The sequence below is a fragment of the Stomoxys calcitrans genome, chromosome 2 (genome assembly GCF_963082655.1).
Source record: "Stomoxys calcitrans chromosome 2, idStoCalc2.1, whole genome shotgun sequence".
Taxonomy (NCBI): domain Eukaryota; kingdom Metazoa; phylum Arthropoda; class Insecta; order Diptera; family Muscidae; genus Stomoxys; species Stomoxys calcitrans.
Window position 1 is genome coordinate 50423350 of NC_081553.1, and position 27524 is coordinate 50450873.

Below are 27524 nucleotides of genomic sequence, written 5' to 3' on the forward strand. Positions count from 1 at the left end.
GGCGCACTCATTGTCCGATTTCGCCGACATTTGAGACAGTGACTTGTATAAGGCCCTTAAACATTATTCTTAAATTTGGCTCAGATCGGTCCAGATTTGGATATAGCTGCCATATAGGCCGATCCCTCGATATAAGATTTTGAGGCCATGAAAGGCGCATTTATTGTCCGATATCGAAATTTGGGATAGTGAGTTGTGGTAGGCCCTTCGACAATTTTCTGCATTTTGGCCTAGATCGGTCCAAATTTGGATATAGCTGCCATAGGTTTTGGGCTCATAAAATGTGCATTTACTGTCCGATTGCTCAGAAATTTGTTACAGTGAGTTGTGTAAGGGCCTTCCATCTCGTTCTATCAATTTGGCCTAGATCGGTTAAGATTTGGACATAGCTGCCATATAGACCGATCCCTCGATTTAAGATTTTGGGCCCATGAAAGGCGCATTTATTGTCCGATATCGACGAAATTTGGAATGGTGGGTTGTGTTAGGCTCTCCGACAACTTTCTGCATTATGTGCGAGATCGGTCTAGATTTGGATATAGGTGCCATAGGTTTCGGGCCCATAAAAGTCGCATTTATTGTCCGATTTCGCCGAAATTTGAGACAGTGACTTGTGTGAGGCCCTTAAACATTATTCTTCAATTTGACTCAGATGGGTCCAGATTTGGATATAGGTGTCATAGGTTTTGGGCTCATAAAAGGTGCATTTATTGTTCGATTGCGCCGAAATTTGGGACAGTAAGTTGTGTAAAGGCCTTCGACATCGCTCTACAATTTGGCCCAGATCGGTTCAGATTTGGATATTGCTGCCATATAGACCGATGTCTCGATTTAAGATCTTGGCCCCATAAAAAGTACATTTATAATCCGATTTCGCTGAAATTTGACACAATGAGTTATGTTAGGCTTTTCGACATTTGCGTCGTTTATGGTTCAGATCGGTCTATGTTTGGATATGGCTACCAAAAAGACCAACATTTTGTTCTGCAAAATTGAACAATAACTTGTACTTATAAGGCCACTCAATATCCGTGTCGAATTTGGTCCAAATCGGACCATATTTCGATAAAGCTGATATGGTGGCTAAACTTAACGTCTTTTTACTTGTTAAACTATTGGGTTGCCCAAAAAGTAATTGCGGATTTTTTAAAAGAAAGTAAATGCATTTTTAATAAAACTTAGAAAGAACTTTAATCAAATATACTTTTTTTACGCTTTTTTTCTAAAGCAAACTAAAAGTTACAGCTGATAACTGACAGAAGAAAGAATGCAATTACAGAGTCACAAGCTGTGAAACAATTTGTCAACGCCGACTATATGAAAAATCCGCAATTACTTTTTGGGCAACTCTATATGTTTAATATAGAGAAATTTAGCGTAGAATTATGCCGACCGCTCATCTATGCTAGAGGTTATAAATACAGAGGGACATAGAATACCATTTTCCGATTTTGCTTTACTGTCTTTTAGTACTTCCACCCAAACTTTTTCACCTCCCGATTGGCTGTTGCAATGTGTTTTAACATTTGTAAATTATCAACTAAAATCAAAAAACATAAACCTAAACTTAAATTTAAATTCAAATTTTTATTTATTTATTGTCAAAAAGCTTAAAGCTTTTTTTAATAATGCCCTTAGGCACAAATATATGACTCAACAGAGAGACTTATTGTGAATACCAGTTTGCGAGAGCTCTCAGCTCTTGTGTTTGCTTGCTTTTTATTTTATTTATTTTTATTTTTTTGATGAGAATAAAAAAGTAAATTTCTCCAGATTTACATTCAGTCTCAAAAGAAACGCACAAGTGATCATAACAAATAAACTAAAAAAAAACGACATTGCGAATAAAAAATTTTATAAATTTCATTAAGAATACTAAAGCAAAAACAAAATGTGGACAGAATTTCTAATACTGGTATCGGTGGCCTTGTATTTGTTCTATCGTTGGGCCACTGCCTACAAGGATTTCTTTAGGGATCGTGGCCTACCGTATTGCAAACCTGTGCCAATGGTTGGCAATTTTTGGGAAATGATTTTGCGTCGCAAATCTATGTTCGACATTGTGATTGATTTATACAATAAAAGTGATAGCAAGTAAGTCAAAAAAAGAATAGAGTGTACAACAAGCCGATTGCTGGCTTTGGCGGATTAACTTCCGCACCCTCTTTTCGATCTAACCTAAGTCAAAAATAGTGAATTTTTGGTAGGTAGGGCATACGATATTCGATTTTATTCATAGTTGTGATTTTTTTTTGTTTTCTATTGTGCTGTGAAATTAGTGAACTGATGCATGAAACAAACAAATATTTTAAAATGTTTTGGTATTTCAAAATAAATGATGCAATTTTAAATCGAAATGACAACAAGAACCACCACGGAATGGGAGATATAAAAGGGTTGTTAATCGCTTTTGAAGTACTTTTTATACCCTCCACCATAGGATGGGGGTACACTAATTTCGTCATTCTGTTTGTAACACCTCGAAATATTCGCCTGAGACCCCATAAAGTATATATATTCTTGATCGGCGTGACATTTGAAGTCGATCTAGCCATGTCCGTCGGTTAGTTAGTCCATCCGTCTGTCTGTCGAAATCACGCTAACTTTCGAAGGAGTAAAGCTAGCCGCTTGAAATTTTGCACAAATACTTTTTATTTGTGTAGGTCGGTTGGGATTGCAAATGGGCCAAATCGGTCCATGTTTTGATATAGGTATCATATAAACTGATCTTAGGTCTTGACTTCTTGAGCCTCTAGAGGGCGCAATTCTCATCCGATTTGGCTGCAATTTTGCATGATGTGTTTTATAATGACTTCCAATAACTGTGCTTAGTATGATGCAAATCGGTACATAACCTGATATAACTGCCATATAAACCGATCTGGGATCTTGACTTATTGAGCCTCTAGAGGGCGCAATTCTCGTCTGATTTGGCAGAAATTTTGTACAATGGCATCTTGCATGACCTTCAATATACGTGTCCAGTATGATCTGAATCGATTTAAAGCTTGATACAGCTCCCATATAAACCGATCTCCCGATTATGCTTCTTGAGTCCCTACTAGGCGCAATTCTTATCCGAATGGGCTGAGATATTACCCAATGACTTCTACTACAGTTTTTTGAATTTAATTCATTAATGGCCCGAATCGGACTATGACTTGATAAATAGCATAACAATTCTTATCCGTTATTTTTTGTTTGCCTAAAATAGAGACACCGCGCAAAGAACTCGACAAATGTGAGCCATGCTGGAGGATATATAAGATTCGGCCCGGCCTAACTTTGCACGCTCTTATTTGTTATCTTCAATCTTGTTCAAATATAACTTAGTGATGTTGAAAATTGTTTTTCTATCCCTCTGTCTATAAAATCCGTTTAGAAACATGTAACTGCAAAATAGACCTATCTTCCAAAATAGACCTATCTTGCAAAATAGACCTATCTGGGCTTTTTACGCGATTTCGACATTTGGAACATACAGGACACCTGAAAAGTTACGACCACATTTTTCTTTGTGTAAAAATATTTTTTATTCCCACCACCGTAGGATGGGGGTATATTAATTTTGTCATTCCGTTTGCAACACATCGAAATATCTATTTCGGACCCTATAAAGTATTTATGCTTGATCGTCGTAAAAATCTAAGAGATCTAGCCATGTCCATCCGTCTGTCTGTCTGTTGAAATCATGCTACAATCTTTAAAAATAGATATATTGAGCTGAAACATTGCACAGATACTTTTTTGGTCCATTGGAAGGTTAGGTTCGAAGATTGGCTACATCGGACTTTAGCTTGATGTAGCCCCCATATAGACCGATCTGCCTATTTAAGGTCTTAGGCCCATAAATCCCACATTTATTGTCAGATTTTGCTGAAATTTGAGGCAGTGAGATATGTTAGACCCTTCGACATCCTTCGTCAATTTGGCTCAGATCGCTCCAGATTTGGATATAGCTGCCATATAGACCGATCCTCAGACTTAGGGTCTTAGGCCCATAAAACTCACATTTATTGTCCGATTTTGCTGAAATTTGAGACAGTAAGTTATGTTAGACCCTTCGACATCCTTCGTCAATTTGGATCAGATCGGTTCAGATTTGGATATAGCTGCCATATAGACCGATCCACCGATTTAGGGTCTTAGGCCCATAAAAGCCACATTTATTATCCGATTTTGATGAAATTCGGGACAGTGAGTTGTGCTAGGCCTTTCGACATCCTTCTTCAATTTGGCCCAGATCGGTTCAGATTTGGATATAGCTGCCATATAGACCGTTTTCTCGATTTAAGGTTTTGGGCCCATAAAAGGAGCATTTATTTTCCGATGTCGCCGAAATTTGGCACAGTGAAATGTGTTAAGCCCCTTGACATACTTCTGCAATATCGTACAGACCGGTCCAGATTTGGATATAGCTGCCATTTATTGAGACAGTGAGTTTAGTTAGGCTCTTCGACGTCCAACTTCAATTTGGCCCAGATCGGTTCAGATTTGAATATAGCTGCCATATAGACCAATCTCTCGATTTAAGGTTTTGGGCCCATTAAAGGCGCATTTATTGTCTGATTTCGCCGAAATTTGGGACAGTTCTTTGTGTTAGGGTCTTCGACATTTTCCTGCAACTTGGCCCAAATCGGTCCCGACTTGGATATAGTTGCCATGTAGACCGATATCTCGATTTAAAGTCTTGGCCCCATAGAAGGTGCAATTTGTAATCCGATTTCACTGAAATTTGACGAAGGCTTTTCGACATCCGTGTCGTTTATGGTTCAGATCGGTTTATTTTTAGATATATCTACTGTACTTATAAGTATTTGGTCCAAATAGGAACATACTTCGATATAACTGCTATGGGACATAAGGTATGAAATTTTCACCCAATTTTGATGAAAGGTGGTTTACATATATATCCGAGGTGGTGGGTATCCAAAGTTCGGTCCGGCCGAACTTAACGCCGTTTTACTTGTTCAATTTGGCTCAGGATGGTCCTGATTTGGTTATAGCTAACATGTAGTCCGATATCTCGATTTAAGGTCTTTGGCCCATAAAAAGCTCATTTATTGTCCGATTTCGCTAAAATTTGGGACAGTGTGTTGTGTTAGACCCCTCGATATCTTTCTTGAAGATGGCTAAGATCGGCTCTGCTGAATTTATTTTGATTTTAGAAATTTTTATATGTTTGATAATTTTTAAATCTCATGCCTTTCTTTTAACAATAAATAATTGTAATACATATTTGAATTAAGAATTAATTAAAGCAAAATATTGTGCGTCTTTAATTTAAAACAAACCTGTATTCATAACAAGATATGACGACATAAGTCTTTTTGAAAATGTTTTTTAAAAAATATATCTAAATATTTGTCAAATTAGCTTTCTTCAATCAATCACTTTACTGTTCATTGCCATGGACCTTGAACATGAACTCTCTCTCTCACACATATGTTTAATAAATTGAAAAAAAAATGAACATTGGCTGCATACAAAATTCTAAAATACGTCGCAGTTTGTATACCCTACACGACAACTCTGGTACAGGGTATTATAACTAAGTGTATTTGTTTGTAACACTCAGAAGGAAGGGAGTTAGATCCATTGATAAGTGTACCGATCACTTTCCCAGAACTACTTTCTGATTCGATTTAGCTATGTCCGTCTGTCTGTCTGTCCATGTTAATTTGTGTACAAAGTACAGGTCGCAGTTTTCATCCGATCGTCCTAAAATTTGGTGCAGGCACTTGACTCGAAATTATGGGTGAATTTCATGGCAAACGGTTCAGATTTAGATATAGCTGCCAGATATGTATGTATGTATTTCTAGAGTCATAGCAAGCGCATTTATTGACCAATCTTGCCAAAATTTTGCACAACGCTTTCCTCGACGACTACCACAATACCTGAGCAGTTTGCTGGAAATCCGTTCAGATTAAGATATATATTTTTGTTCGTCAGATTTTGGATAAATTGCAATAACGTTGTCATTTGTCAACCGTAGTTATTACAGTTTGCTGTTTATTTGCTTTGTTCGAAACTTGACATTTGTTGTTTAATAACCCATCTACAAAAAAGCCTTCGTCCATCAAAATTGATTCAGAATTGGATATAGCTCCCACATTGTACATAAAGAGTAGGTCTAGGGTAGTATACAGTCGACACAGCCCGACTTTCCCCTTTCCTAACTGGTTTAAATATATATAAAATAACAGCTCCAGTAGTCAGTTATGTTTTCAGTAATCGTATGTTAAAAGCAAACTCAGTTTTAAAATTGGATGATGTTAGTCGACCGTTAACGATTTAATTACAATGACCTATCTCAATTTAGCATTTGATGCTATAGGGGTGTACATGGAGGCAATTATTTTCAATATTATAATAGATTAAGCTTCTAATAAAAAACAATTTAGTAAAAGCTGACATATGTATGTATGTATTTGGTTTTGAAAAGCAGTGTTTGAAAATATTCTGAAAGATAACAAGGTGCGTCTGGTACAAGCTACAATTCAAAATGACATAACAATAATATTTTTTTTAATATAAACAAACTAAATTAATTATTCAACTTCATTTTATTTCACCTCATTTCATTTTATTTTATTTCATTTCATTTCATTTTATTTCATTTCATTTCATTTCATTTCATTCCGTTCCGTTCCATTCCATTTCAATTTATTTCATTCCATTCCATTTCTCTTTATTTTTTTTATTGTTAAGTCCCCTTGTATTTTAGGTGATAATATACTTTATAATCGCTAACAAGATATAAAATTCAATTTGTGTTTGTTTGTCTGTTTGTTTGTTCCGTATAGACTCAAAAACGGCTGAACCGATGACCTTGAAATTTTCACAGATTGTGTAGGTTGGTCTGGATGAAAACATAGGCAATATAATTTTTTGATCTCGGGAGGGGGGCGGACCCTCCCCCTTACCCCATAAGTACTACCCAAAAATAAAAGTGTACCGATCGGGACAATATGGGATTCAAATGAAAGATATTCACGAGTAGAGTACGAATTTCATAATAAAAGTTGGGTCCAAGTACCTGGGGGGCCATCCCTTAAAATAGGTTTATTTGACGATCATAACAATATGGGACTCAAATGAAAGGTATTCGGGAGTTGATTACGAATATGGTCAGGAAGTAGGACTAGGCTTTATAATTCATTGACATCGGAAGGAGGCGGAATCTCCACAGTTACCCCAAAAACACCACCCAAAATCAAAGGTGGACCGATAAGGACAATATGGGTATCAAGAAATCACGCTACAGTCTTTAAAAAAAAAAAAAGAAATATTGAGCTGAAACTTTGTACAGATTTTTTTTTGTTCATAAGCAGGTTATTTTTGAAGATGGGCTATATCGGACTATATCTTGATATAGCTCTCATGTAGACCGATCCGACGATTTAGGGTCTAAGGCCCCTAAGAGCCACAGTTATAACCGATTATGCTGAACTTTGGAACAGTGAGTTGTGTTAGGCTCTTCGATATCGTTCTTCAATTTGGCTGAGATCGGTCCTGATTTGGATATAGCTGCCATATAGACCGATCCGCCGAATTAGGGCCTTAGGCCCCTAAAAGCCACATTTATAATCCGATTTGGTTAAAATTTGGGACAGTAAGTTGTGTTAGGCACTTCGACATCCTTCTTCAATTTGGACCAGATCGGTCCAGATTTGGATATAGCTGCCATATAGACCGATCTCTCGATTTAAGGTCTTGCGCCCATAAAAGCCGCATTTATTGTCCGATTTCGCCGAAATTTCGGACCGTGAATATTGTTAGGCGCTTCGAAATAATTTTTAAATTTGACTCAGATCGGCCTAGATTGAGTCCCATTAAAGGCGCATTTATTTTTCAATTTCGTCGAAATTTGTGACAGCGAGTGAAGTTAAGCTCCTCAACATACTTCTGCAACATGACACAGATCGGTTCAGATTTGGATATAGCTGCCATGTAAACCGATCTCTTGATTTAAGGCTTTGGGGCCATAAAAGGCGCAATTATTGTCCGATGTCGTCGAAATTTGGGATAGTGCGTTATGTAAGCCCCTCGACATATTTCTGCAACTTGGCCTTGATCGATCAATACTTGCATATCGCTGCCATATAGACCGAGATCGCTTAGCCCTTAAAAAAGCGCATTTATAATCCGATTTCTCTGAAGTTTGACACAGTGACTTATGTGCGACCTTTTGACATCCGTGTCGTTTATTGTTCAGATCGGTTTGTTTTTAGATAAAGCTACAAAAAAAAAAAAATATTTTGTTATACACAAATGAAAAATGACTGTCACTCATTTGTATTTGGTGCAAATCGGAACATATTTCTATATAGCTGCTATAGGGCATAAGGTATGCATTTTTCACCTGATTTTCACGAAAAGTGGTTTACATGCGGGTATACATGTAAACCACTTTTCGTGGAAATCAGGTCTGCTCATTGTGCACCCGATTCACCCTGGGGATGTACGTTTAATGTGCACCCGATACTAGTCCATGATCCTATCCATAGACTAGTATCGGGTGGACCCGATGCTTAGAGACTGGATAAACCATATGCTAAGGAACAGGTGGATAAATTGTGCGTCTCATGACATAAATATAAGGAGATAGTGGCACAAGGCCACCACAGGGGGGTATATAATCGCCACTCCTAGGGCATTTAATCGCCACTCCTATAAAATGACCTATTACGGATGCTGACTAAGGAGTGATTTGAAGTCATCTGCTGACAGACGATGTTATAATACTTCTAAGCGGTAAGGATCCGAACCAGCTATGCAGAATGGCCTAAAGGGTCTTGCAGATGGTCCACGACTGGGCTAGACCCTGGGGTCTCAATATTGACCCAGAGAGGAGTGAAATCTACCTATTCAAGAGGAAGACGAAGGTGGGCCAATTTGACGCACCACGTTTAGGAGAGATCTTGGACAGGAAACTGAATTGGAAGTGTCACATTCAGGAGCGCATAGTCCACTGGCTCTACAGGAGCGTGATTAGACCGATGCTAATTTACACCTCAGTAGTTTGGTGGATTGCAATGGAGAGAAAGTGCCACGTTAGGATAATTCAACAGGTTTAGATAACATGTTGTCTTGGCATGGACGGAGCGATGAGAACCACATCCACTAGGTCACTAGACACTATTCCAGATATCCGACCCATGACATACAGATTATGTGCGAGGCAGCCACTGCTGCTATGAGGCTTAAGGCGATGGGAGAATAGAAGTAGCTCATAACATCGCGGTAGAATCGAGGCGACAATTGAAACCTGGAAAGAATGGAAGAAGATTCCGATCGGATATCTTAGACTACACTTGTTGTTGAGTGCGAGACACAGTCTTGGATCGACGGAACCATAGTATTGACATCTGGAAGATCATGTTACACGGATGGATCAAAGCTAGAAGACAGAGTGGGCCTGGTGGACTACATTGAGAACCCAGGGACCGAGATCTATTTTAGATTGCCTGGCCATAATACGGTCCTGTAGGCGGAGATGCGGGCGATCACGTGCGATACCTTAGACGACACTTGTGGTTGAGTGCGAGGCATGGCTGCCGAGGCACAGTCTTAGATTGACGGAACCCTAGTATTGCCATCTGGAAGATCATGTTACACAGATGCATAAAAGCTAGCGAACAAAGTGAGCCTGGAGGTCTACATTGAGAACCTAGGTACTGAGATTTGTTTAAGACTGCCTGACCATAAAACGGCCGCAGGCGGAGATGTGGGTGATAACGGAATGAGTGAACTGGTGTGGTGTTAACGCATGTACGTCGAGTGCAAACATCTTTACGGACTATCAGCTCAACAACAACCATGACGGTAAGTTCACCAACATTCCTGGAGTGTAAGAAGAAGTTTAACTCCTTCTCTGAGCTTGGCACAATTCGCATCGTTTAGTTGCAGGACCATAGCAGAGTAAGGGAGAATGAAAGGGCAAACGATTTGGCAGTGAAGACCGGAGGACTTCCGTCAATATACAATACTTGGTTAAACCGAAGCTTTTCGGGTCGACGCATTCCGATTTTAAACCGTGGGCTACGAACGCGCATGTAACACTGTGGAACAGCGAAACAGTCGGTAGGACGGCGAAAATCCTATGGGGTGAACCAGATCGTGAGAGGACGAGACTATTACTGAAAGAGCCAAAGATTAGCAAAATTAATTTAAAGTTGATCAAGTTTTAAACTTTTAAGGGAACTTTCCCTTTGATGAAAAATGTTGCCTTTGTATTAAGGATTTTTACTTCTAAATGGTGTCTGCCACTGTATAATGCATCTATGTTTAAATCTGGTCAGATTGTAATTTTGCGTGCCAGGAGCAAAATTTTTACTACTACAGCCATATGGGAGCTATATCTAAAACTGGAACAATTTTTTTAAAATCAATAGCCTTCTGCCTTAGGCCTTCTGATGGTAATCGGGAAACAAATTCGACCTGCCCCATACCAAATGGACAGACAGATGGACTTGATGCATTCATACTAGGAAGCAATTCTAAGCCGAATGGTATACTTAGTAATGGGTTAAGCTCTTATCGTTCATAGCGTTTGAAAAAAGTGACAAATTTATAGTACCATGTTGTAGGTTATCAAATCCTCTACCAAGCAAGTATGATATCAGATTTTTTGTTATCAATAAACGGTTATAAGGTTTTTATTATCAGTTTCACTACTAGCTGACTATTTTATGCTATCATGTTATTACATAGTATGATGTTAACTTTATGGAGAGCGTTTTATTTTTGTTTTAAGAATACATAACCACTGTTTTTTTTCTATTGTTATTCTATACTTATGTACTGAAAAGAATAATAAATAAAACCACTAATTAGGTATTTGACATTTATAGATTAAAATGGGCACGCCGATATATTCTTTGTTCTTCGCAAATTAAAACACAACATTTGGGTTAGGCAAATAAGATATCACGCATACATGATGCAATGTCCACCTGTAGGTGGTGCATTCAAAGCTCTTTATCAGAAGAGTTCAATAATCGATTAAAATATACAAGGCGATGCGATAAGAACAATCACGATAAGAATAATCATTCCAAAAGAATGCCAAATTCTAATGGCATTATAAAATAAAATTTTTATATTTAGTAGAAAAAATCAATTAAAAAATTTTGCATTTGAATGGTTTATTTTTTTTTTTTTTATTGGAAAAAATTACTTGGAGAAACTCTTAAATGAATGTAAAAATCTCTTACACATGAATAATATCTTTCATGCACAAGTACCTTTGGCTTGAATTTTTTACCAAAGCCCTCTGATCACTATGGTTCGAAATCGAAAAATTCTCAAAATCCTTCCGTAATTGCGAAATGGATAAAAATATTGCAAATTTTTTTATGGACAATTTTAGTCACTAATGGGTCCAGGGAGAGACTTATCGGGGCGGGGACATTTGGTCATAAAACAAGAAATTAACTTTGTTTTACTTGCCAAAACCACCATAGGATGTGGGTATACTAATTTCGTTATTCTGATTGTAACTCCTCGAAATATTCATCCCCCTATAAATTATACAGTAAAGCTAGCCTCTTAAAATTTTGCACAAATACTTCTTATTAGAGTAGGTCGGTTGGGATTATAAATGAGCCATATCGGTCCATGTTTTAATATAGCTGTCATATAAACCGATATTGGATATTGGATTTTTGAGCCACTAGAGGGCGCAATTCTTATCTAATTTGCCTGAAATTTTGTATAACGTGTTTTGTTATGATTTTCAATAACTGTGCTAAGTATGGTTGAAATTGGTTCATAACCGATCTGGGAACTTGACTTCTTGAGCCACTAGAGGACGCAATTATTATCCGATTTGGCTGACATTTTGCATGAGGTGTTTTATTATGGCTTTCAATAACTGTGCTAAGAATAGTTAAAATCGGTCCATAACCTGATATAGCTGCCATATAAACCGATCTAGGGTCTTGACATCGTGAGCCTCTACAGGTAGCAATTCCTATCCGATTTGGCTGATATATTGCGAGACGTATTTTTTTATGACATCCAACAACATCCAACCGTGTTTTGGTATGACTTCCTATTACGGTGCCAAATATGGTTCTAATCGGTCCATAACATGATATAGCTGTCATATAAACCGATCTTGGATCTCGACTTCTTGAGCCAGTAGAGGACGCAATTATTATCCGATTTGGCTGAAATTTAGCATGACGTGTTTTGTTATAACTTTTAACAACTGTGCTAAGAATAGTTCAAATCTGTCCATAACCTGATATAGCTGCCATATAAACCGATCTAGGGTCTTGACATCGTGAGCCTCTACAGGGAGCAATTCCTATCCGATTTGGCTGATATATTGCGCGACGTATTTTTTATGACTTCCAACAACTGTATTAAGAATGGTTCAAATCGGTACATAACCTGATATAGCTGCCATATAAACCGATCTGTGGTCTTGACTTCTTGAGCCACTAGAGGACGCAATTATTATCCGATTTGGCTGAAATTTTGCATGACGTTTTTCGTTATGACTTTCAACAACTGTGCTGTGAATATTTCAAATCGGTACATAATCTGATAAAGCTGCCATATAAATCGATCTCGGGTCTTGACTTCTTGAGTCACTAGAGGACGCAATTATTATCCGATTTGGCTGAAATTTTGCATGAGGTGGTTTATTATGACTTTCAATAACTGTGCTAAGAATAGTTAGAATCGGTCCATAACCTGATATAGCTGCCATATAAACCGATCTGAGGCCTTGACTTCTTGAGCCTCTAGAGGGCGCAATTCTTATCCGATTTGAATGAATTTTTGCACGAAGTATTTTGTTATAATATCAAACAACTGTGCTGGGAATAATTCAAATTGGTCCATAACCTGATATAGCTGCCATATAAACCGATCTGGGGTCTTGACTTCTTGAGCCGCTAGAGGGCTCAATTATTATCCGATTTGGCTGAAATTTTGTACAACGGCTTCTCTGATGACCTTTAACATACGTGTCGAAAATGGCATGAATCGGTTTATACCCTAATGCAGTTCCCCTCAACCCGATCGCCCTATTTGGTTCCTTCAGCCCCCAAAGTGCGCAATTCTTAATAGATATGTATGAAATTTTACACAATGACTTCTACTATGGTTACCAATATTCAGTTCAATTATCGCCGAAATTAACCATAACTTGATATTGTTCCAATAACATTGCAATTATTTTCTTTTCTCCGTGGCAAGAGCTCGACAAATGCGATCCATGGTGGAGGGTATATAAGATTCGGCCCGGCCAAACTTGGCGCGCTTTTAATTTTTAATTTTTTTTAGTTTTGCCAGAATCAAAAACCCATATTTAACATATTTGATTAAAAAACGCAGTTTAACTAAAACAACAGATATTTTAAAAACCGGTTGGAGCCGGTAGATGTTCATTCAATTTAATTATATAGCTTAGATATATATACATATTATTTTGAAAAGTGGATATATTATTTTTCATAATAGATTGTGTCCGGTTATCTTCTCAATTAAGGATGGTTGTAGCCTAAAAGATGAGATGGCTTTATAGGTTATTGCGTTGCAAAATTTGCAATTGTATTTAATATAGGATTAAATAGGATAAAAAAGCATATTTACAGTGGTAAAGGTATTAATTATTAATGTATTTTTAATCGGTAAGATTAAATTATTTGGGAGTATTTTAATAATTTTTTAACAGTGTTTGACTGTTATAAACAATTGCAAATGAATTTTCGGGATCATATGCAAAAAATGCAAAAAAAAAATCAAAGTGACTCATAATGCAATATGATAAATAGGCTTATCTGGCTCTAGGGCAACACCAAGTGAACTCGAAAAAAAAACAATATAAATTGAGTTGTTATCAAAAATACAACTAAAAACAAAATATTTGCGTTAAGGGGGTACCATATCATTATCATTGTCATGGTCATTGAGATAATCGAAATTGTCGTTTCCATTTTTGTGATACGTATATTTTATGAGTATTGTTATTCAATTTTTTGTTTATTAAAATTTTATACTTCAACCAAACCCTTAAAAACCACATTAGAGTGTACCGAAATTGTACAATAAACAAATTTTGCCCATGAACATTCCACTAAGGTACAGGTGCAAACTTCTCACATATCAATGAGTGCAGTTCGATTCAAGTTTAAGTTCAATAAGATAAGGGGCCTCCTTTTTGTAGCCGAGTCTGAACGGCGTGCCGCAGTGCGACACCTCTTTGGAGAGAAGTTTTACATGGCATAGTACCCCACAAATGTTGCCAGCATTTGGAGGGGATAACCACCGCTGACAATTTTTTTCTGATGGTCTCGCCAGGATTCGAACCCAGGCGTTCAGTGTCATAGGCGGACATGCTAACCTCTGTGCTACAATGACCTCCGTACAGAAATAGTATTTTTTTATAAACGCGTACTCTCCAGAGTGCAGGGCACAGTTCATATTTTAGCGATACATGCCATGAAAAATTTTTCTGATGTTCTCGACAGCATTCGATTTAAGGTCTTAAGTCCATAGAAGCTAAATTTATTATCCGATTTTGCTGAAATTAGAGATAGTGAGTTGTGCTAGGCCACTCGATATCCTTCTTCTGTATGGCTAAGATCGGTCCTGATTTGGATATAGCTGGCATATAGACCGAACACTCGATTTAAAGTCTTGGGCCCATAAGAGGCGAATTTAATGTCCGATTTTGACAAAATATGTGATAGTTAGTTGTGTCAGGCCATTCGCCATCCTTCTTCAGTTTGGCCCATATCGATTCAGATTTGCTGTAGCTGCGAAATAGGCCGATCACTCGATTTAAGGTTCTGGGCCCATAAAGGGCGCATTTATTGTCCGAATTCACCGAAATTTGGGACAGTGAGTTATGTTAGGCGCTTCGACATCTTTCTACAATTGGGCCCAGGTTGGTTCTGATTTGGATATAGCTCTGACCGATCTCCCCGGTTAAGGTTTTGGGCCCATAAAAGGCGCATTTATTGACCGATTTTGCCGAAATTTTGGACAGTGGGTTGTGTTGGGCCCTTTGACATCCTTCTTCAATTTGGCTCAGATCGGTCCATATTTGGATATAGCTGCCATATAGACCGATCTCTTGATTTAAGATTTTGGGCCCATAAAAGGCGTATTTAATGTCCGATTGAGCCGAAACTGGGTGCAGTGAGTTGTGTTAGGCCACTCGACATCCTTCTTTAGATGGGCCAAGATCATTCCAGATTTGGATATAGCTGCCATTTAGTCCGATCCCTCGATTTAAGATCTTGGCCCCAAGAAAAGAGCATTTATTATCCGATTTCGCTGAAATTAGACACAGTGGCTTATGATAGGTTATTCGACATCAGTGTCCTATATGGTTCAGATCGGTTTTCATTTGGACATAGCTGCCAAAAAGACCAATTTTGAACCAAAATTGAACAGTGACTTGAATTAATAAGACAACTCAATGTACGTGCCGAATTTGGTCCAAATCGGACCATATTTCGATATACAATAGCTGTTTTAGGTGCATAAGTAATGCATTTTTCACTGGACTATGCCGAAAGGTGGTCTACATATATACCCGAGAAGACGTATCAAAATTTGGGCAGGTCGAACTTTATGCCTTTTTACTTGTTTATATATAAGTGTGGATGTTAAAGACTTGAGCCCGATATTCTCATGGGTATTTTGGGTGTGGTTAGGCCCCCAGGTTTGTGGTGAGTAGATTAAAAGAGTGGTGTGGACTCTCAGAAATTTGGTCCCGAAAGTGGGTATCAATTTCATGCTCTACTTCCAAATATTTCCGATTTAGGGGTGTTTTAAGGGGTGTGGAGTGGTCCCACAAATACTTAGCATTGTGGTCTACTCTCAAATGCCATTTTTTAACCCCATATTGCCGTTGGTTTAAGGGGAGTTTATGGGATGATGCGTCCCCCAAACACTTGGCTTCAAAATGGCATATCAAATTAGTTTGTAATCGCAAATACGTTTCATTGCAATAGTCAACAAATATGTCCAGTTTGATATTTTTTCTATGGATAATATCGGCAAAGTTAATTTGTTTGGCAAAATTTAACAAAAATAAGCGATCCGACACTGAATGTATCCTTTAAGACATATTGCGCCATATTTTCATCCGATTGGGCTTAAATTTTATACAATGATTTCTCTCATGAGGCGTCCCTCAAACACTTGGCTCCGAAATGCGATATCAAATTAGTTTCTAACCGCAAATACGTTGCATTTGAGCCCCTTATTGCAATAGTCAGACAAAATGTCCAGTTTGGGGTAGAGCTGGCAAATTATCCATGGCACTATCGATATTTTATTTTTTGTCTAAATATCGATTGATATTTTTCCTATCGATACCATCGGCAAAATTAAGTTGTTTTGCAAAATTTAACAAAAATTACCGATCCGACACTGAATGTATCCTTTAAGACACATTGCTCCTGTAGAGTGCGCTATTTTCATCCGATTGGGCTTAAATTTTATACAATGATTTCTCTCATGAGGCGTCCCCCAAACAATTGGCTCCAAAATGGGATATCAAATTCGTTTCCTAACCGCTTATACGTTTCATTTGAGCACCTTATTGCAATAGTCAGCAAATATGTCCGGTTTGGGGTAGAGCTGGCAAATTATCGATGGCGCTATCGATATTTTATTTTTTGTCTAAATATCGATTGATATTTTTCCTATCGATACTGAATGTATCCTTTAAGACACATTGCTCCTGTAGAGGGCGCTATTTTCATCCGATTGGGCTTAAATTTTTTACAAAGATTTCTCTCATGACATCCAATGGACTTTTTTTACATTTGGTTTTATTTAGTCCATGCATTAATGTTGCTTCTATATAAATCGATCTCTTGATTTGTACTTCTCGTCTTCGTTTGATATATAGGTGATGGGAAATAAACGATAGTATCGATATCGGACCATTCCCTAAACCCCCATTTTCAAAAACGCCAGATCTCGAAGATGCTTGCACCGATTTAAGCGAAATTTTGTATGTCACCTTATGGTACCCCAAAAGCACGAAATTGTTACAAAATGTTGGGTCAAATAACCTGGGGGGACGTCCCATTCCAAAATCCATCCGGACGGACATGTTTACCGATTACGACAATATGGGTTTCAAATGAAAGGTATTTAAGAGTAGAGCACGAACTTGGTACACAAATTTCGCCCAAAGTGTTCCGGGGGGTCCCCCAGCCCCGAAAAACCCCCAAAAAGGACTCTTTCGCTGCTTTGGGCAATCACGAAATATAAAAGGCAACCCTCTCATAAGATTCCGGCCGAACTAAGAAGGCTTTCATTTGTAATGCCTACAACCGAAGGATGGGGATATATTCATTTTGTCATTCCGATGGCATCACATCGAAAAACCATTTCCGTTCTTATAATGTATATGTTCTTGATCGTCGTAAAAATCTAAGGCGGTCTAGATCATATAAGTCCGTTCGTCTGACCGTTTTCGCTGAAATTTGGGATAGCGAGTTGTGTTAAGCTATTCGCCATCCCGGTTCAATATGGCCCAGACCAGCCCAGATTTGGATATAGCTGCCATAGAATATAATTAAATTAGTCAATTTTGATGAAATTAAGCACAATGAATTACGTTAGGCCCCTTGACATTCGAGGGGTATGGTCAAGATCTGTCTTTATTTGTATATAACTGTCATTCAGACTGATCTCTCATTTTAAGGTCTTGGGCGCATATAAGGCGTAATTATTGTTCGATTTCGTTAAAATTTGGGCCAGATTAATCTAAATTTGGATATAGCGGCCATATAAACCGATCTCTCGTTTTAAGGTCTTGGGCCATTAAAGGCGCATTTATTGACCGATTTTACTGAAATTAGGTATAGAGAGTTGTGTTAGGTCCTTCGGCTTTCCGGTTCAATATGGCCTATTTTATTAGTTAAAATTTGAATATAGTTGCGAAATATACCGATGTCCCAATTTAAGGTTTTATGCCCATACAAAGTGAATCAATCAACCAATTTTGCTGAAATTTAGCACAATGAGTTGTGTTAGTCTCCTCGACATTCATACTGAGTATGGTCAAGATCGGGCTATATTTAAATATAGCTATCATAGTTTACTTATCCCCCAATTTATGTTCTTGGGACCATAAAAGCTGCCATGGGTTCATAAATGATTCATTTTTTTACCCTCCACCATAGGATAGGGTTATACTAATTTCGTCATGCTGTTTGTAACACCTCGAAATATGCGTCTGAGACCCTATAAAGAATATATATTCTTGATCGTCATGACATTTTAAGTCGATCTAGCCAAGTCCGTCCGTCCGTCTGTTGAAAGCACGCAAACTTTCGAAGGAGTTAAGCTAGCCGCTCGAAACTTTGCACAAATACTTTTTATTAGTGGGATTATAAATAGGCCAAATCGGTCCATGTTTTGATATAGCTGCCACATAAACCGATCTTGGGTATTGACTTCTTGAGCCTCTTGCGGGCGCAATTTTCGTCTGATTGGACTGAAATTTTGCACGTAGTTTTTTGATATCACTTTCAACAACTGTGGTTAGTATAATTCAAATCGGTTCATAATCTGGTATAGCTGTCATTTAAACCGATCTTGAATCTTGACTTCTTGAGCCTCTAGAGGGCGCAATTCTCATCCGATTTGGCTGAAATTTTACATGAGGTGTTTTGTTATGACTTCCAATAACTGCGTTAAGAATGGCGCAAATCGGTACAAAACCTGATATAGCTGCCATATAAACCGATCTGGGATCTTGACTTCTTGAGCCTCTAGAGGGCGCAATTGTAATCCGATTTGGCAGAGATTTTGTACAACGGGTTCTATCGTGACCTTCAACACACATGTCTAATGTGGTCTTAATCGATCAATAGCTTGATACAGCTCCCATATAAACCGATCTCCCGATTTTGCTTCTTGAGCCCCTACAAGGCGCAATTCTTATCCGATTGAACTGAAATATTATGCAATGACTTCTACAATGTTCACCATTCATTTATTATCCGAATTGGGCTATAACTTGATATAGCTCCAATAGAATAACAGTTCTTTTTCATTATTCTTTGTGTGCCAAAAAAGAGATGCCGGAGGAGGTGATGAGTAACCAAAATTCGGCCCGGGCGAACTTATTACCTTTCTACTTGTTATACACACCACCATAGGATAGGGGGTATATTCATTTAATCATTCCGTTTGCACCACATCGAAATATCAATTTCCTAAAAAGTCTGTCCGTCCGTCTGTTGTAATCACTCTACAGATATTGAGCTGAAATTTGGCACAGATACGTCTTTTTGATGCACGCTGGTTATGTTCTCGCACAGGCCAAATCGGACCATACTTCGATATAGCTGCTATATAGACCGATCTGCCGATAAAGGGTCTGAAGCCCATAAAAGCTTTATTTTTTATCCGATTTCGCTGAAATTTGAAACAGTGAGTAGTTTTAGGCCTCCCGACCTATATCTAGATATAGCTGCCATATAGACTGATCTGCCGATAAAGGGTCTGAAGCCCATAAGAGCTTTATTTATGACCCGATTTCGCTGATATTTTAAACAGTGCGTTATTTTAAGCCTCCCGATATCCGACCCAAATATGAATCAGATCAGATTATTCAGATATAGCTGTCATATAGACCGTTCTTCTTATTTTAGGTCTAAATCCCAAAAAAAGCGGAATTCTCGTCTGATTTCGTTGAAACTGTTACTTGTATATGAGTTATCTAGACCTGAATAAAATATGATCGATGACGCGTCATCCAACCAGCTTATGGTCCAGATCGGACCATATTTAGATATTGCTGGAATTAGACTAATCTGCTAATTTCGGGTCTAAGGCCCATTAAAAATCGGATTTATTGTCTCCGGACCTGAATCAATTTTTATTCAGACCAGATCATATTTGGATATAAAACTGGATATGGTAGTGGAGTAATAATAATATAAGATGATTCATATATTCGTTGTGATGGGTATCCAAAGTTCGACACGACCCAGCTGAACATCTCTTTTGCTTGTATGAGAGTTTTTAAAACGCAGTTTGTTCTTGAATGCAGCAAATAATTTAAAATCAGATAGGTGTAGACTGACGTCCTAATAATACTTTTAAATGCGTTGATTTTGCAAGTCACTCGACTGTGTGATAAAAAGAAAACGTCGGTTCGCTCAACCGCGGTTAACCCCCGTCACAACAAAGTTGTACAAAGGAAGTATGAATGGAAGTATGTAATTAAAATATAAAATATTCTTAATATTCTATTAAAATATTAAAAAGCTATCCAGAGGCAAGGTTAGAAAAATATAATACAAATCCGGTTAATTACAGTAAACACAAACTTTGGTGGGAATATGGTGGAATAAGAAAGTCAGTAGTATGTTAAAAAAAAACACAAGTAAGAGCGTGCTAAGTTCGTCCGAGCCGATTCTTATATACCCTCCACCATGGATCGCTTTTGTCGAGTTCTTTGCGCGGTATCTCTTTTTAGGCAAACAAAGAATATTTAATAATAACTATTATGCTATTCGAGCTATATCAAGTTTAAGTTCGATTCGGACCATAAATGAATGCTGAACATTGTAGAAGTCATTGTGCGATATTTCAGTTCATTCGGATAAGAATTGCGCCACATTTATTGGAAGTCATAACAAAACACCTCATGCAAAATTTCAGTCAAATCAATTGAGAATTGCGCCCTCTATTGGCTCAAAAAGTCAAGACCCAAGATCGGCTTATATGGCAGCTATATCAGGTTATGAACCGATTTGAATCATACTTAGCACAGTTGTTGGTAGTGATATCAAACCACCAAGTGCAAAATTTCAGTCAAATCGGATAAGAATTGCGCCCTCTATATGCTCAAGAAGCCAAGACCCAAGATCGGTTTATATGGCAGCAATATCAAAACATAGACCGATTTGAGCCATACTTAGCACAGTTGTTGGAAGTGACACCAAAACATCACATGCAAAATTTCAGTTAAATCGGATAAGAATTGCGCCCTCTAGATGCTCAAGAAGTCAGGATCCATGATCGGTTTATATGGCAGCTATATCAAAATATGGACCGATTTGGCCCATTTACAATCCCAACCGACCTATACTAATAAGAAGTATTTGTACAAAATTTCAAGCGGCTAGCTTTACTCCTTCGAAAGTTAGCGTGCTTTCGACAGACAGATGGACGGACGGTTGGACAGACGGACAGACGGACGGACGGACGGACGGACGGACAGACGGACAGACGGACGGACGGACAGACGGATGGACGGACAGGGCCAGTTCGATTTGAAATGTCATGACGATCAAGAATATATTTGCTTTATGGGGTCTTAGACGCATATTTCGAGGTGTTACAAACAGAATGACGATATTAGTATACCCCCATCCTATGGTGGAGGGTATAAAAAACTAATAAAAAATTATTTTTTCTCAAAACTTGTGGTTCATTAAAAATTTTTTGATAAATTTGATTTTAATAAGAATTTGAATTAAAAATATTTCACTTTCTTTCTTTTCAGGGTTTACGGTGTATTTGACCAACGTCAGCCCCTTCTCTTGATACGTGATCCCGAATTAGTGAAGCAGATAGCCATCAAGGATTTTGATCATTTTGTCAATCATCGTTCATTGTTCGATGAGACTGATACTAAAGATCTGTTTGGCGCTTCATTGTTTATGATGAAGGATAATCGATGGAAGGACATGCGCAGCACTTTAAGTCCAGCCTTTACAGGCAGCAAGATGCGTTCCATGTTTCAGTTAATGAATGAAGTGGCCCAACACACTTTGGCTCATGTAAAGAAACAACCGGCCGTTTTCACACCAGAAGGCTTGGAGCTGCAAGTCAAGGACTTTATAACACGTTTTACCAATGACATCATAGCATCTACCGCCTTTGGCTTGCAGGTGAATTCATATGACAATATGGACAATGAATTCTATCGCATGGGAAAGAAGGTGACACAGTTTTCGTTTAAACAAAATATAAAATTCATGTTATTTGCCAATTTCAAGAAAATAATGAAGGTAAGCAAACATTTGAGATTTTGTTACTTTAATAGATTTTTTGTGACTTTTTCTATAGATCTTGGACATTAAATTGTTCGACAAAGCATCTACAGAATATTTCATGAGATTGGTTTTGGATGCCATGAAATATCGCCAGCAACACAATGTCCATAGACCCGATATGATTCATATGCTGATGGAATCTCGCGGCATGTTTAAGGATCAAGAACACCTCAAGACCACAAATCGCGAATGGAGTGATGTTGATATTGTGGGTCAATGTTTCCTTTTCTTCTTTGCCGGTTTTGAGACCTCTGCTGCCCTGACTTGTCTCACCACCCATGAATTGATGGAAAATCCTGATGTGCAGGAGAAACTTTTAGAGGAAATCCAAGATGTTGAGCAACAGCTGGAGGGTAAGACGCTTACCTATGATGCCATTATGGGTATGCGTTACCTGGATATGGTGGTGCAAGAGTGTTTAAGAAAATGGCCAGGAGCCATAGCCACAGATCGTGTGTGCACCAAGGATATCACCTATAATTTGGATGATGGCACTAAATTGGACATCAAGAAAGGCGAATGTGTGTGGATACCCATTGTTGGTTTCCATCGTGATCCCAAGTATTATGAGAATCCCATGAAATTTGATCCGGAGAGATTTAGTGAAGAGAATAAGGATAGAATACCTCCCTTTGCTTATATGCCATTCGGTGTGGGTCCCAGAAATTGCATTGGTAAGAAATGTGGATTTTTTTTATGGATACAAAATATGATTATGAATTTTCGGGTTCGATTTTTTAACTGTAGTCTAAAGAGTTTTATGAAGTATTTTTTTATATCTCTTTGTTAATTTCAGGTTCTCGTTTTGCTTTGTTGGAGACAAAAGTGATGATCTATTATTTGCTGCGTGAATTTAAGTTTACCCCGGCCAAGCAGAGTTGCATACCACTGAAGCTAAATCCTGCCAGTTTTCAGTTAGCACCCAAAGATGGTTTTTGGGTTAATTTTATCAGCAGAGTCCCAGCATCGTAAAAGCAATAATATTTTTAAAGAATTATTTGTGTATTGGTTGGATTTATTAAAAAAAAATTATAGTTCCATATTTAGAGAGATTCTTTTTAAAGTTCAGGAGGTATGGCCTTAAATCGATTGATCGGATCACACTTGGAGTGAAGGTACAGGTGATTACTTCAACACACTTCTTTTAAGGGCCCATTGCCCTAAGTCGGGATACCGGTCTGTTACCAAAAATGGTCCGATTTGGATCATATTCACATATTCCGAATTTCATCAAAATCGGGCAATAAGTTCGCCAATTATGTGCCCAAGACTTTAAATCTCGTGATTGGTCTATATGGCAGCTTTATCTAAATGTTGGCCCATTTGAACCATTCCTATATGGCTGTCGAGGATTCCTATTCAACTCTATGATCCAGATTTCAGCGAAATTGGGCGATAAATTCACCATTTGTGGTTCTTGAGGTATGTGATATATATGTCCTGTGGTAGGGCGTGATCCTTAATATAATGCCAGGTTCATACTCTACTTTCAAGGGCTTTTACTCAAGACCCATATTATCCTGTCTTTATTACCCATATTGTCTAATCGGTATATATGTCACGTTGGGAGTTTTTAGGTGGTGGGTTGGTCTCCACGAGATAACGTCCAGTAATGAGTTGAGGCCGATGGATTTCGCTACGGCAAAAACATGGTAGTTAGTAGCACCAGATTTCAATATAGGAATATTCACAAAACCATAAGGCAGTCACCCGATCAAAACACAAGGAACCAAATTGATCACATTGTGATAGATGGAAGGCATTCATCCAGCGTGTAAGATGTACGATCGATCCGAGGAGCGAATATAGATTCGGATCATTATCTTGTTGCAGCAAAGGTTCCGTACCCGTTTGAACAGGGCGAGGAAAGTACGATCTGACACTGCATGGAAGCTGAAGATTGAAAAGCTGCAAACACAACAGATGCCAGTGGCATACTCCACTCGACTGACCCACCTGCTTCATGAAAGAACTCCTTGTTCCGGTGATATAATGGCGCAGTGGCAAACTATTGCCAACACCATGGAAAATGCCGCGAAATCCATACTTGAGTACCGGAAGCCTCCTCCAAGAAACTCATGGTATGACCAAGAGTATCGAGATGCTACTGAAGCCAAGAATGCGGCGTATAGAGCAACCCTGCAATCAGTAGCAACGCGCCAGATGAAGGAGAGGTATCGGGAGAAAAGGAGAGAGGAGAAACGTCTAATCCGCAGAAAGAAAAAGGAAATGGAAAGACGTGAGTGCGAGCGAATTGAGATGTACAGGAGTCAGAATGAAGTCCGGAAATTCTACCAAAGAATTAAACACCAAACCGATGGCTTTGGTGCCGGCACATCCTCCTGCAGAGTTAAAGAAGGAAAACTGGTAACAGACACAGATAGAATGCTGAGGATATGGAAAGAACAATTTACACAACTGCTAGTGGCCGACGTTGGCGGAGAAGAGAATACCGCAGAACTAATAAATGATGATGGTATAAACTGTTTACCTCCTAGTCAGAATGAGGTATATGTAACTGTGACCCGACTAGAGAACAACAAAGCAGCAGGAGCCAACGGGTTACCCGCTGAACTATTTAAAACCGGAGGCGACACGCTGATAAGGCGTATGCATCAGCTTATCTGCGATATCTGAATAGAAGAACGCATACCCGATGATTGGAACCTCAGCATACTATGTCCCGTACACAAGAAAGGAGACAAGACGGAATGTGCCAACTACAGAGGAATAAGTCTCCTCCCCATCGCATACAAGATACTCTCGAGCGTACTGTGTGAAAAATTAAAACCTAAAGTCAATGAGATAATTGGGCCTTATCAATGCGGTTTTAGACCTGGTAAATCCACCCTAGACCAGATATTCACACTGCGCCAAATCCTGGAAAAGACCCGAGAAGGACAAATCAACACCAACCATCTCTTTGTTGACTACAAAGCTGCCTTCGATACTCCTTTACGTTCAAAGTTATTTCAAGCCATGCCTGAGTTTGGTATCCCTGCAAAATTAATAAGACTCTGCAGGACGACACCTGCTGATACGCGTTCCTCAGTAAGAATAGGGAAGAATCTCTCCGAACCATTTAATACCAAACGAGGTTTCAGACAAGAAGACAGCCTATCGTGTGAGATGTGAGATAGATATGGCACACTATTCACAAGAGAACACATGCTACTCGCCTATGCCGACGTCGAGGTCGGTCACCGGAAGTAGTAACTGCAGCATTTGAAAGAATCGAAAGCGAGTTATTGAAAATGGGTCTGGCCGTATCTCCCCACCAACTCCCAAAACGCCTTGTACAACCGAGCAGATAAAGAAAATGAAGAAAGTTGGGAACCACAACTTTGAGATAGTCTGCAACTTTATCTCCCTCGGCACCGTCGTAACGGTATGACACCAGTTTTGAGATAAAGCGAAAAATAATACTAGCAAACATATGCTCTCAACAGACGAAGATAACACTATACAAGACACTGATACTACCCGTGTTGTTATATGGTTCTGAGGCATGCGTACTTGTGAAAGCAGATGAGGCAGTACTTGGAGTATTTGGGAGAAAGATTATTCGTAAAATATATGAACCAGTTTGTGTTAATATGAACGGCGATAGCATAGTTACACGCATTAATATACAGCGGCTGCTTTGGCTAGGTCATGTTGTCAGAATGGATGAAGAAGCTCCAGCAAAGAAGTCTTTTGAAGGCAAACATGGTGGTACACGCAAACCGGGAAGACCAAAAGCCCAATGGATAGATCAAATGGTGGGAGACACCTCGAAACTTGGTGTCAGAGATTTTAGAATGAGCGCAGAAGATCGAGGCGCTTGGAACGCAATTCTACAATACGTTTGGCTAGTGGAACAAATATTCTGTCATAGCCAATTAAAGTAAAGTAAGTATAGCCCATCTTCGAACTTAATCTGTCTATGGACAAATAAAGAATCTGTGCAGAGTTTCAGTTCAATATCTATATTTCGGATAATAATTAAAGCTTTTATGGGCTTCTGACCTTATATCGGTTGATCCGATTGGAGGTCATAGAAAAAATCACTGCGTAAAATATCAGCCAAATCGGAAAAGAAATACGCCCTCTAGAGGCTCAAGAAGTAAAATCGGGAGACCGGCTTGTATGGGAGCTATATCAGTTTATAGACCGATTCAGACCACATCTAGTACGTATACTGTAGGTCATAGATAAAGTCACTGTGTCACCGTCATAGAAAAATTCAACCAAATCGGATAAGAATTACGTCCTCTAGAGGCTCAAGAAGTAAAATCGATAGATCAGTTTATAGGTGAGCTATATCAGGTTATAGACCCATTTGGACCGTATTTGACACGTATGTTGAAGGCCAGGCCATGGGAGAAGCGTAATTACTATACGATTTCAGCCAAATCGTATAGTAAATACGGCCTCTGGAGGCTGAAGAAGTCAAGATCCCAGATCGGTTTAAATGCCAGCTGTATCAAGTAATGGATCGATTTGAACCATATTTGGCACAGTTGTTAGAAGTCATAACAAAACACGTCATGCGAAATATCAGACAAATCGGATAAGAATTGCTCCCTCTAGTGGCTCAAGAAGTCAAGATTTAAGATCGGTTTATATGGCAGCTATATCAAAATATGAACTGATATAGCCCATTCACAATCCCAACCGACCTACACTAATAAGAAGTATTTGTAAAAAGTTTTAAGCGGCCAGCTTTACTCCTTCGAAAGTTAGCGTGTTTTTGATAAAATTCGCTAGCTCACGGACGGACGGCTAGCTTTACTCCCTTGAAAGTTAGCGTGCTTTCGATAGACAAACGGATGGACGGACGGATAGACGAACGGACGGACAGACGGATAAGGCTAGATCTACTTAAAATGTCATGAAAATCAAGTATATATTGTGTTGCCCAAAAAGTAATTGCGGATTTTTTAAAAGAGAGTAAATGTATTTTTAATAAAACTTAGAATGAACTATAATCATATATACTTTTTTAACACTTTTTTTCTAAAGCAAGCTAAAAGTAGCAGCTGATAACTGACAGAAGAAAGAATGCAATTACAGAGTCACAAGCTGTGAAAAAATTTGTCAACGCCGACTATATGAAAAATCCGCAATTACTTTTTGGGCAACCCAATATGTACTTTATGGGGTCTTAGACGAATATTTCGAGGAGTTACAAACAGAATGACGAAATTAGTATACCCCCATCCTATGGTGGAGGGTATAAAAATCTCAGTTCATCTTTTAAGATTCAATTACTTAATAGCGATATTTCGTAACCTACAATTGTATGATGTAAACTCTCATTAACTGCCTTATTTGAAACACCCATATGCCTCCAAATTAACATAAAACGTGTGTTTGCTTAGTGCTTTACCCCTTAAAAAGTAAATAAAAAGTTTTTAATAGATTAATTAAGGGTTTTATTTAATGTTTTCTGTTTTTTTTTGTTTGAGGTCAATT

The 27524-nt window shown here is 38.4% G+C and overlaps 2 protein-coding genes across 2 annotated transcripts in view; one reads left to right on the forward strand and one right to left on the reverse strand.

The window, feature by feature from the left end:
* LOC131994658 (suppressor of lurcher protein 1) overlaps window positions 1-27524 on the reverse strand; it is a 394762-nt gene that overhangs the window by 234309 nt on the left and 132929 nt on the right. The gene's annotated exons all lie outside the window — the stretch shown is intronic.
* On the forward strand, window positions 1795-23109 carry LOC106083115 (probable cytochrome P450 9f2). The gene is made up of 4 exons (XM_013245967.2): window positions 1795-2094; window positions 21515-22022; window positions 22081-22741; window positions 22864-23109. The coding sequence occupies exons 1-4, from the start codon at window positions 1892-1894 to the stop codon at window positions 23037-23039; spliced, it is 1548 nt and encodes a 515-aa protein (XP_013101421.1). The 5' UTR covers window positions 1795-1891; the 3' UTR covers window positions 23040-23109.

What these genes read in the sequence shown, in the direction of transcription:
- LOC106083115 (XM_013245967.2), top strand. Translation starts at nt 1,892, where the DNA reads ATGTGGACAGAATTTCTAATACTGGTATCGGTGGCCTTGTATTTGTTC. An exon ending in TACAATAAAAGTGATAGCAA is followed by an intron (nt 2,095 to 21,514) that starts GTAAGTCAAAAA and finishes CTTTCTTTTCAG; the next exon opens with GGTTTACGGTGTATTTGACC. An exon ending in GGGTCCCAGAAATTGCATTG is followed by an intron (nt 22,742 to 22,863) that starts GTAAGAAATGTG and finishes TGTTAATTTCAG; the next exon opens with GTTCTCGTTTTGCTTTGTTG.